Source organism: Hesperophylax consimilis, chromosome 6, assembly GCF_061612785.1.
Source record: "Hesperophylax consimilis isolate HC1 chromosome 6, BYU_Hcon_1.0, whole genome shotgun sequence".
Taxonomy (NCBI): Eukaryota; Metazoa; Arthropoda; class Insecta; order Trichoptera; family Limnephilidae; genus Hesperophylax; species Hesperophylax consimilis.
In genome coordinates, this window is record NC_142841.1 from 27,468,507 (window position 1) to 27,481,031 (window position 12,525).

General features: G+C 33.8%; 1 protein-coding gene across 2 annotated transcripts in view; it reads left to right on the forward strand.

Moving 5' to 3' along the window:
* Positions 1-12,525, forward strand: part of lili (LMBR1-like protein lilipod) — a 32,561-nt gene that overhangs the window by 5,701 nt on the left and 14,335 nt on the right. For both annotated transcript variants that reach the window (XM_089632525.1, XM_089632524.1), the window contains exon 4: positions 3,385-3,453. In XM_089632525.1, coding sequence (XP_089488651.1) covers positions 3,385-3,453 — 69 coding nt within the window. The remainder of the gene's footprint in view (positions 1-3,384; positions 3,454-12,525) is intronic.

Sequence of the window (12,525 nt, forward strand, 5' to 3'; positions counted from 1 at the left end):
ATGTGTAGTAAATACACACCACAGATAAGGAAAGGTTAATGTCTTTCAGAGAAAATACTATTTCTTTACACACAACGTAATGTGTCGGTTTCCGTCAAATTAGCCTTTAAATAAGCTTAAAACAATACAAGGTGGGGTTGGTTCGAAATAATGAATGCAATTTAATTAAACTCTATGATTAATTCAAAACCTAAAGGTTACATACCAATTTAATTTGTATTTCATAGGAAATTGACACTTCACTCTAATACCTTTATCTATGTTTCCTTTCAAATTCGCCTGCAAAGAAAGCTTAACTTTTATTTATCTGATTCTAAATTTAGTTCTATTTTACATAGCAACATAATAGGATATCCAAAGATATTAGAAGAACGAGATATGCTATGTTAGCCGCCGGACCGTAGGCGGAGTACTACCTAATTAGGGTACTTTGAATACTATCGGGACGTGTACGCACAGAAATCTGTTCTATGTATTAGTGCGGATACCTTAGCGTAAGCGAAGGTGTGCAGTAGTATTGGTGAACAAAACCGGCGACACTGGGCAAAACAATTCCGCACAGTATGAACTGCTCATAGCACATCTCGTTCTTCTAATATCTTTGAGGATATCTATTTTATGATTAAACTAGTGAGCCCGGGCAGACGTTGTCGTGCGACACACCGCCTTCTATGTAGGGAAAATTTTGTAGTTGTATGTATTTTTGGATGCAAAAAAAATAAAATTTATCTATGCAAATATCAACATTTTGATGGCTTATATCTTCGGTACTATTCGGTATTTTCAAAAAGTTCTGTTTTCAACATGCTCTAATTAATGGAATACATTTATATATACATGAAATTTCACTCTAGGAGACAACCTCATTAATACAGTCGGGTATCTACACAATGACCTACACACATATATAGTTCACTCACATTTGATAGGAAAACCTTGAAAAATAACAACCACAATTAGTCTTATCTTGTAATCAGCGGGGCTAGTCCGAACACTCATAACTAAAAAAAAGAATTGTTAGTTGTAACTCATTATTATGATTCTTCCTTAATATTTCTCCCTGTTGTAAGACACGCACTTTATGGTTATTTAAAAAAATTACTTTTGGGAAAACTTAATCTGTGCAGACATCTGCAAGAAAGTTTATCCTAACATGTATTGTGTTGTAAGTTAAATCCACTAATTAAAACCCAAAAATCCATCATGTAAATTATACTGAAATTCCCTATCAGAACTAGCAAATCAACAATCAACATCATGTTAATTAAACAAGTAAACATTCGTAAATACAAAACACAAGAAATACCAACTAACACGTATATTAGAAACACTAGATCTCAGGATCAAAACATATCCAACAAGTAACAATAAATACAACATTTGGACAAAAAAAAAATTAATACTATGGCACTAAACTCTACAACAAAATCCCACTCTCGTTAAAAAATCACAACATCAATCACACAAGATTTAAATCTCAAATAAATATCTGGATACAAAACATAAATATACTGACACCACATACAGACTGAAACTGAAACCAGACAACTGCACTAAAAAACACTACCTAATATATTTATGATTCTTTCAGAAAATAACTTAATTTTATACTTATAATGACTTCATATTATTCGAATGTGTAATTTGAAAATACATGATTTTGCGTTATTTGATATAATAGAGGATAAGGCCTTAGACACATTACGCTATATTATGCGCGCATAAATTGGGCGTGGCGTGTACGTATTATATGTTAGGCTGACACACTACGCTATAATCTTTCTCAGGAAAGGGGGTCAGATCAATGCTGGGACTGCCGCGGAATATCATTTCTTTGTATGGGGGCTGTGAATTTGACAGATGACAGCCGTGTAATTACGGCGCTCCGTAAATTTACCCGTATCCGTAGAGTTATATAAAATGCTTTGAACTTATAGCGTAATCTGTCACCCCCTTTATACTCTTGATTATAATAATAAGAATAACAACAACAACATTATAATACGGAATGAGGAACGAGGGCACTGGCTAATATGTTCGCATTAAGAAAAAGAAAACTCACAATATACTGAAACATTAAATCCCCTCAAACAATAATAATTCTAAAAGCAATCATTATTCTTGTGTATCTATATAAAATGCGGTGAACAAATGAAAAGCTTTTTGGTTTGTGGACCTCGCATCCAAAAAAGTATGTTTCTTATTTAATAAATCAAAACCAAAATTTCCTCTGAAATCATAAGATTTGTAACTAGGTAGGTACTTAAATACTCGCCTTCTAATATAAACAATATATTTTATGTAACTTTTTCTATTTCAAATAAGGTTTTATTTAATTTGTCCATTTGTGGCGATACACCAATTATATTCGGCAAAAAATATGAAGACATAGAAAACGTAATTATTTTGGTCTTTTCCATTTCTAGACGGTAAAATCTATAGAATTTCTTTCTTAGCTCGCCCGGTCGATAGTAGTGCTTTGAGCTTCCCCGTGGGTAGTTACCTTATTACAATCTTCGTCAAATCTTAATCAAATATCACAGAATGACCATATGCACATATCTTTGAAAAGTGACTCATTTAAATCAGTTGACCAAAGTTGTTAGTGTATTTTACTTTTATATACATATAACGGTTGAACTATTTGATGAAATTAATATTTAAAAAAAAATTCTATATGTATAAAAATGAATGTTTGTTTGTTTGTTTGTTTGTCGCCTACAAATTCAAATACCACTGGACCGATTTCACTGAAAATTTCAAAGTTTGTTCTAATTACTGTCAGGAGTGTTTAGAGAGTGGTTTTAATGGTAAAAAAAATTCAGGGACGTCCGAGGAAAACTTAACGCATTATCTCGGCAATGGAATGAGATACGGAGTCGAATAAAAGTCGATTATTGTAGTTTTTTAATAGTAACAATGTGGTATACAGAAGCAAACTGTAGAAAAAGTTAAGGACGCCCGAGGAAGACTTAACGAATTATCTTTGTACTAGAATGAGATACGGAAAAGTCGATATAATGTAGTTACAATGTGATATACAGAAGTGATGGTGAATTTATTTTGTTCATTTCTTTACAATAATATTATTTCCACTTTAAAAATAGACCCAGTTTTCAGGTATACTAGAAGTCACAACCTCCAAACTTTACTCCAAACCATTCATAACTAGTCAGCTAGTTAACACTCGTCATATGTTGGTTACGTATTCAGTTTAGGCACACGCTTTTTTATATGCCTTTATCCAGTTATAAAGGAAATAATATTTACTGGCCAGACATTATACATAATTTTTTTATTTATTTATTGTGATTTTTTGTGTATTATTTTCCAACTTTAATTTATTTAAATCCCTAATTTATCTTATGTTTTCTTTCTTTTCAGATCTGTGGACCTACTATCTACCATTTTTATATTCCTGCATATCATTTATAGGAGTTTTGATGTTGCTAGGTAAGAATTTCTTAATCCTTATATTATTATCTAGAAGTTTTTTATCAGAGTTTTTAAAATCATATCATGTTTTCAGATTACAATTACAACTCATTAACCTGTGGTTTGCCCAGGTAGCCGTCCGATAAGTACCCATTGTTTGCACAAACTAATTGCTGCACTTTGGTTAAAAATATGATTTTTAATTATTTTATAGTAAATCTATATATACATGGTGTCCGGAAACTCGTAGTACAAGCGGGAAACTGGTGAATCTACATCACATTTGGAGTCGATTTTGTAGTATAATTTTTTTTTGATTTGAGTTTTCGTTTTCGAGTAAAGCGAGTCAGAAGTTGATTTTTTTTTTGATCAAATTCTTATAAATTATTACTGAAGATCAAAGTACCCAACTAATTAAAACTATTTAAAAATTTAAAAGTAAAACAAATAATGACGAAAAAATTTGAACCCTGAAATAGCCGAAAAATATATTTTTTTGGTTTTTTTTTTTTTTATAAAAATGCTCAAATCAAAAAACTTAATGTTTATTTGGGTTCCCCGTGTGGTATACATTCTCCAGTTTCCGGCTTGTACTACGAGTTTCCGGACACCATGTATAATCACAATAGATATTAATAGCCAGTTATCATTGCTTATTGATTATGCAATCTGTCTGCATAAAATCAATCAATTTATTATAGAAATAATTAAAGATATAGTAATTAACTAAGCCGCAGCTAAGTGGGGGAGTAGGTAGTACCCAAAATTACTATCCTCCTTATATTAGCTTAAATACTTGACATATAATATAAGTATTTTATGTATTTCTGCACAAATACATAAGTTAATTGGGATTTCTATAGTTTAAAAGCCCATAAGACAAAAAAATGAGTGGGGTCGTCGGAAAACCCACTTGGTTACAGACGTTTTGTTTGGCATCTTGGCCTTTCAAGAGTGAGAAAATGGAGATTCTGAAATTGGTAAAATACTCATTACAATTAAAATTCATCACTATATTCCATATATATAAAATAATGTAATATTTGTACTTATTTTCGGAATTTTCTAAAACTTCCGTCAACACACAAACTATAATAATCATACGTAGTGAAATTTGTTTTCTAAAACTCTGGTGGCAATAATTTGAACTTCATTGGCCAATAATAATGCTCCATTTAATTGACCATATCTCTGAACCAATCATAAATTTATAATGTAAGTCCTGTTCCAACAATTATAAGAATTCCATCAGTACTTCCCCCATCACAACACAAGAAATATTTTCCACTTACTGTGATGATAGTAGGAGATTTTCAAATATTGTTGGGTTATTCGTAGCCCAGGAATATGTGTGAATATATGTATATATATATTTTTTAAAGAAAGACACATTCCCTTAGGGGGTATTTCACTATGTCGGGCTAAATATCTGACTAGCTATCCGTTGGCTGGCTTTAAAGATCAGAATAACTTCGTTATTCAACGGCGACCGTTTCACCATTGTTTCGAGCTTCCGGATAGATAACACTCGAAATAGTCTGGCAACATCGCAAAATGTTTGCAGTTACTCCATCTACTGCCACGGCTGTCATGCGTCACAGTCCGCACACCGCGAAGTGTGCATTTTTTTGGTTATGTTATGTTGATTATCAGGTCATTTTAGATAGATTCGTGTCGAATTAATACATTGTTTCTTATTTTGAACACAATCAAATAATTCAGGATGGATCATACAAGCATTCAAATTCATTCAACAAAATTCGACTCACTTCTCAGCTGTCAAACTCGGAATGTTTTGACGCCATCTTTGATTCGAGGAATAGCGCCTAACGTGAAGTTCGAGCACTGATTAGTCAAATCGAACTTTAACCCGAGCGTTAGCGTTATTCAGATATAGTGAAAACGAAAAAATGACTAATCCGCGGATTAGTGCTTAGTCAGAACATAATCAGAGATAGTGAAATACCCCCTTAGTACGAATAACCTGATAATATTTTAAAATCTCCTACTTCCACCACTGTAAGAAAATATTGTTTGTGTTGTCATGGGGGATGTAGCCAGCCAAGGAATTGAATTCACGACGCCTGGGTGGAATCCAAACGCGATGCCAACTTAGCCATTTACCGGTCAGTGACTCTGATTCGAGTGGCGCGCCCACAACGCTAATTCCAGGAAGTTTGTGCGGCGCTGTATATCGAGGGCTTAAAGTCACAACTATGTACAAAAAACATAAAATAATTGTAGGTCTTAAAGTCAAATAAAGTTATATACAAAAAATCATGTACCAATAATTTTGAGCGCTTAAAGTCAAACAAATCTACAAAAAACATACCAATACTAATTTTTTGTATGTATTTTTGTAGATAACATTGTTTGATTTTAAGCCCTTGAATGATGGTATGTTTTTTGTAGAAAACTTTTTTGACTATAAGGTCTGGAATTATTTGCAAGTTTTTATAGATAAACATTGTGTGTTTAAGCCCTTGTTATATATAAGTAACGCGATCTTAAAGTCAGCATGTTATTTATATAAAATGTATCTTTTAAAATATATAAATAAAATTTATTTATTAAAATATACATATATTTTAAAAGGAGGTTTCCAAAGAGTTAAAGTGTATTTCCTCTATAACCTGTTTCATGCAGATAGTGGAATTAAGTTGTAAGTCTGCAATGACATAATATCATATTATAATAAAACTTGAGTGAGATGAGATAAGACAATGAAGTCTGAAGTCCAATCCTTATTTGGCCCCACTTGATGATACGTAAAAGCGTGTCAATTTAATTTTTTATTGATTATCTTTAATGTTCGCTTTTCATACTAATTTGCATGTAGGTTAGAAAGTATATTTTGTTCATTGACCTGTGTATTATATATTTTTGTGTGTACAGTTATTAGTCACTTGAATAGTGGGTCAAACAAAAACTTCTCAATCACACACGGGATTGATGATAATTTGTCTGTTTGTCAAAGTCAACATCTTGTGTCATGAAATATTTGTATTAGATGTGTAACATCACAAATCAGGAAAGTATCCAGGTACATATTTTTTTGATAATTTGTCTTGCCAAGCAATCAAATAAAATAGTTTTTGCCTACAGCCTCAGCCATTTTTACTTAATATTCAAGAATAATTCTTCACAAATGGTTTATTTGGATGACAATGGTTCCTCTAGTAAAATTTCCTTGTTTCACGGTGATTCCTATGACAGATAGTCTACACGGTGCACAACACACATTCTCAACTAGCAAATAAATTAAGCTATAAGAAGGGTAAAATTAAGTGCATGAAATCATTTGTAATAATAATATTTTAGAACATTTCTATTAGTTTGCATCTAGCACTTGATACATGTTAGCACTAGTCTAGCAACTATCGTCGCAAGCCTCGGGAGTCTGGACTACGCTAATGTCTTTTATATGATTCGCACGGCAAAGTTTGTGCCGACAGTCACGCGTTGTGAGATGTTAGCAAAATCTTGGTCGAGGGTACCTAACCGGTCGATCGCGGAGCTAAATTTGATCGATCCAGAGCTGCGATCAAATTCTAATTAACATTTTTTTTAAATTTACAACCGTGAATGAAAAAAATAATAACTAGTTTTGCTAGATATGCAGTTATCTGTTAATAAAGCGGTTTAATGGTCTGAAAAACTAAATAAAGCAACAGCAAAAGTTTCTTAGAATCTGGAAATCAATCCCAATGAAAATTAACATAAAAAGTAGTTCTCAACCTAAGGAAACTTTGGTCTAAGTAGTCTACTTATTCCAAAATGAAGATATTTTCTAATAATATAGTGTGTCAGTCCTGTCTGGTAGGCCCGAAGTAAGGTCAGTTTTCCCTTTCGCAATTTCGTTATTTGAAAATGTTTGAAATTCCGTAATTCTCAATAAAAAGATAATCAATTTCATTGATCTGTCTGAGATATCGGAGTACAAAAGACTTATGTAAATTGGCTTATTTATCAGGTGAAATAATCAGTCAGTATTTTTCACAAATTAAAGAGCAAATCAAATGCATATCTGCAAGTTCCAAATTGAAGTATTATAACCAACTCGCCATATTTGAACTGTTTGCCCATGTGCGCATCGTCTTCAGCTTGTGTTAGGCAAATAGCGGTACATTGCCCAGGTTATGTCAACAATGACCGCAGACAGCAATATAAAACAGGTTTTCATCATACAAATTTGAACAACGCTTGAAGATAAATAATAAAAATGAATATAGTAAATATACAGAAGTCTTTAATAGTTGTTTTTTTAATGTGACTCTTTTAAAAACACTGTATTTTTCAATAGTACTTGAAATGTGGGACATAAATAACACTTTTTATTAGATGTAATATATATGTGTGATAATCACATTTGATTACTAAATATAACTAAAGCCATTTCAAGCAACATTTTAATTCTCAATTGTGGCATTTCCCTAGGGCTAAAAACCCATTCATATATCCCACTTTAAACCTCTGTAGGTGAGCTTTGGCCTCATGAAATTTGAACTCTTTTCTGTCAATTTTTTCAAGTATAACCAACTATTTCCAGTTTGCAAGGTCATTTTCACTATGTAAGGAAAAATAGTGTTTAAAGGCAAGAGAAACCGAGTAGTATCTACTAGTTAATAAAAAACACTTACTCCTTTACAAAGAAACTTGTTTTAAATTTTACACAACTGATAAACAACCATTTAACATATATTAATGGTTGTTTATCAGTTGTGTAAATTTAAAACACGTTTATTAGTAAAGCCTTAAGTCAATAGTACCCAATTGGAATTTTGAATGTTTACTTCATTAGTTAATATAATATGTTATATTACACATATATGTGTTTGTGGCATTAGATGAGTGAAGCAATAAAGGATGGTTTTTAGTGTGTAACTCTAAAATGCTGATAGTCGTAGTAATTGCTCTGCAATATTAGTTACCATAAAAACTAACAATATTGGACCACGTCAGTGTTTGTCAATAAACACTCCACCTGTAGTTGTGTACTGACAACCTGACGTGTCAGCAAACTGTTGGTTTTAATAACAAAACTATGTTTCACCTTAGATTTTTATCAAGTAAATTTTTATTTATTTTGTGTCAATGTCAATGCTTTCATTCCTAACTTTATACTTTCGCTTATTCAGTATTAAATTTGTAAACAGATAGGATAAAAATAATTTTTATTTCTTTGTACATTACAATTTGGGAGGCGAGTATGGGTACCGCCACCCCGGAAACCATTCATTGGATAACCAACCTGTGTGGAGCTAATGTAAAAAAAACTAATAAGTTTAATAAATATAAGAAATACTATATAAGATGCAAAGATACAAAATTACAAAGACTTACCAAATTTAACCACTTAATGCTTTTGAACGAGCGGTGTTCGCGGACGGCGCGTGTATCGTACCGCGACAACCCGAACACTGCTCGCGTCTTTGGACTTGTTTGCGTTGTACAAGAAAAACAAACGAACTGCGCTCGCCAGATTTTTTTTTATTTTTTATTATAGTTAGTATTGTTTTATTTTTTTGAATATGGTTAAGTTTTTTTACATTTTTTATTGCTTCTGTTTTGTTTTTTTTTTTGAACTAGTCAATTTTAAATTATGTTAACTCTTTATAAAAAATAAAATAACCTGATGTTTTTAGTTTCATTTTTGTTAAAAAAAACCGAGTATTAAGTGGTTAAAAGGAAAACATATTGCAGGCGGTGATGGAAATTTGGTCGATGAGGCGAGACTTATTGACTCAGACTCAATAGGATTTCCCTTTTGAAAATATCCTGACTGACGCAAAATATGAAGAAATTTTGTTAAGGAACAATATACTGCTCCCCACTGGGAGAACTATTGGCAGGTTGGTCTTACATGCAGGAAAATAGAATAATCTATGATGACACTGTCATAGATAGTCATCAAGAACATCTGACCTATAATAATCTATTGATGTCTACATAAGAAGTCGGGGATGTCCGAGGAAGACATGGCAAGATCATGTGAATCAAATACTTTAGACGGGTCATGCCAAGAATCAGAATAACAAAAGAGCATGTATCAGACGGTGTATGAATGTGAATGAAGCAAGGAGTTTGCCGACACAGAGTTGTGTGGCAGTCTATTCTCTCTGCCTACCAATGCGGCGAAACGGCTTGATAATTAGTTAATGAGTTTAAATACCTTTTAAAATAAGTTATTATAAAATACTTTCATTTTACATTGGTTCAATTGCCATGTAAATTAATGTTCTCCCCATCGACCGCCTCAATAAATGTCATTAAGAAAATACATACAGAGTACTGTCGCTATTTTTAATAACTTAATTTACTAATCACTTTAAGTGATGGAACGTGTGATCAACGACAAACTGCTCACATACTTCGAGAAGAACAAAATTATCAACGACCGTCAATACGGATTCCGGCGGAACCGCTCGTGCGGTGATCTTCTCGCGTATGTGACGCATGTTTGGGGGCGGTGCCTGGAACGTCACGGTGAGACCCAAACGGTCGCACTAGACATATCCAAGGCCTTTGACCGGGTCTGGCACCGAGGACTTGTCAACAAATTGCATTCTTACGGACTTCCCGCATCCCTGTGTACGTGGATTGCTGACTTTTTAAGGGATAGGTCGATTCAGGCGGTTGCTGACGGTTTCACCTCTTCCTCGCACTCCATAAATGCTGGCGTCCCACAGGGATCGGTTCTGTCTCCGACTTTGTTTTTGTTGCACATCAATGACCTTTTGACATGTGCACCGATTCATTGTTACGCGGATGACATTACAGTTCATGATAGCTTTTTGTTTGACAAGCCCCCAAAGGGCACACATACTCCAACGGCTCGGAGGGCTTTGAAGCAGAGAATGGACGGTTATCTCGAGAGTATTTCCTCCTGGGGTAAAAATAATCTCGTCGAATTTAATGTTTCAAAGACCCAATCCTGTCTGATTACGTCTAAAAGGGATCCAAATGATAATCTAGTCTTCAACGGAAGCAATCTTCCGAACAGGCCTTCCATTGATATGCTTGGTGTAACTATAAGTGACCAGCTCAGGTACGGGGGCTCCATCGAAGCCAGAGTAAAGTTGGCCTCTCAGAAGCTGGGCGTACTGTACAGGGCCTGCAGATACTTTAATAGTACACAACTGCTCACCCTGTACAAATCGCAAGTGCGCCCTACTGTCGAATTTGGCAGCCATCTCTGGTCTGGAGCCCCAAAATACCTGAAAAAAACCCTTGACTCTGTGCAGAAACGGGCGGTCCGTTTGATAGATTCCCCAATCTTAACAAACGGACTGCAATCTTTAGAGCACAGGCGTCAGGTAGGTATGCTGTCCTTGTTCTATCGGTATTACAATGGAAGATGCTCTGAGGAACTAGCGTCATTGATCCCTTCGGCATCGGTGCGTAGTCGGGATACACGCCAAACGCGCGCCCAACATTTGTACACAGTTGACACTTGTCACATGAGAACGGGTCGCTTCTACGATTCGTTCTTAAGTTCAACAGCTCGGCTGTGGAACGAACTGCCGGCCTCTGTGTTTCCTCCCTCCTACAACATGGGACTCTTCAAGACCCATGTTCACTCCTTCCTCTCCACAAAAAGACCCTCCACACAGCATCCCCAAAAATGACATAGGCCCTGAGGGAAATTATTTTCTTCAGGGCCTCCTGTGTGGAGTAAATATAAAAAAAAAAAAAAAAAAGGTAAAATTAGCTGACGTGTACCTGGCGTTGTTTGGCTTTTCGCTACTTTCTATAAATATAATATGCATTTATTATATATATAAAATAAATTTGTTTAATGACCCCACAATATCTGATAGTACCTCAATGCCTGAACAGTTTTCATAATTTTGTTTAATGATCCGACAATATCTGATAGTATCTCAATGCCTGAACAGTTTTGATTTTTGTAGACGGAAGTGGCACCCTCTGTTATTTTCAAAAAGAACCGTTGATGTTGAAACTTAAGAACCCAACTTCATGTACATCTCTGACACCGTGCCATATGGAAAACCATTTTGGAACGCGAAGTTTGTGACAAAACTACTGTCAATTTAATTGGAAATTTACTTCTCAAAATATGTGAACTATCAGAATGCAGATGTTTTTGCATTACCAACTGTAAAGCGCCCCTGAGGTGATATCTCATAAAAGCGGCGCTATACAAATTGTCCAATAAATAAATAAATTAATTAATTAATTCGGTTCCAGGTAAATTCACTGTTTTTGAACGTATTTCAAAATAAAATACTGTTTCTGAAAGCAGATGAAAGACTCTTTCAGATTTTAGTATTACAAATCGACATGTGCAATATAAAATATTAAAAATTTTACCGCAAACATGTATAAAGTGTTAAAGTCGCTTACCGATGGTTTTTATCGTGTAAACTGTAATTACCACTTTACAAGAAACCAAAAAATATATTTTTAATTAGACAAAGGTATTTTAAAAGTTATGTTCACTTCACTTTTTATCACTACATTTTTAGGTAGTTTTCAGGTACAAAAGTTGGGTGGAGTGTTTTATTGGGATGTTAGGGTCAGGTTTGCTAAATATTTTTTTATACTTGTTACTTAGTTCGGCTTTTAAATTTGTTACTTAGTTCTGCTTTTTATATTTTGGTCTACATTCACTAAATACTTAGTTGTATATTACCAAATCAACCATCTGTGAACATTATAATTGGTCTGTTTCTTTTCCATCCCCCGGCGTATATTTTATTAATATTAAGACTTTTTATGTTCCTCAAAATAAATATGGGTTTTTATGGAGAAAAAAAACGGAATTTCCGAAAACTTATTTATTTTTACTTCTACCATCATGTAGTATCACCTTCCAAGGTTGTGCACTTTACCCCCCCCCCCCGACACCTGTATATATTTTGCTATTTAATTTCGTTTTAAAAAATAAATCATTTGGGTGATATGGGATAGGAAAGATTTTTCTCTTTCATTCATTAATTACTAAGAAGATACAAGGCTTCAGCACGGGTAAGCATCCCAATGAGGCCAACATTACTGGATTGTACTATGAAATGTTAAATATTGTACCAAAAAAAATAAATTATTCTTCATGTTATCAAAAATATG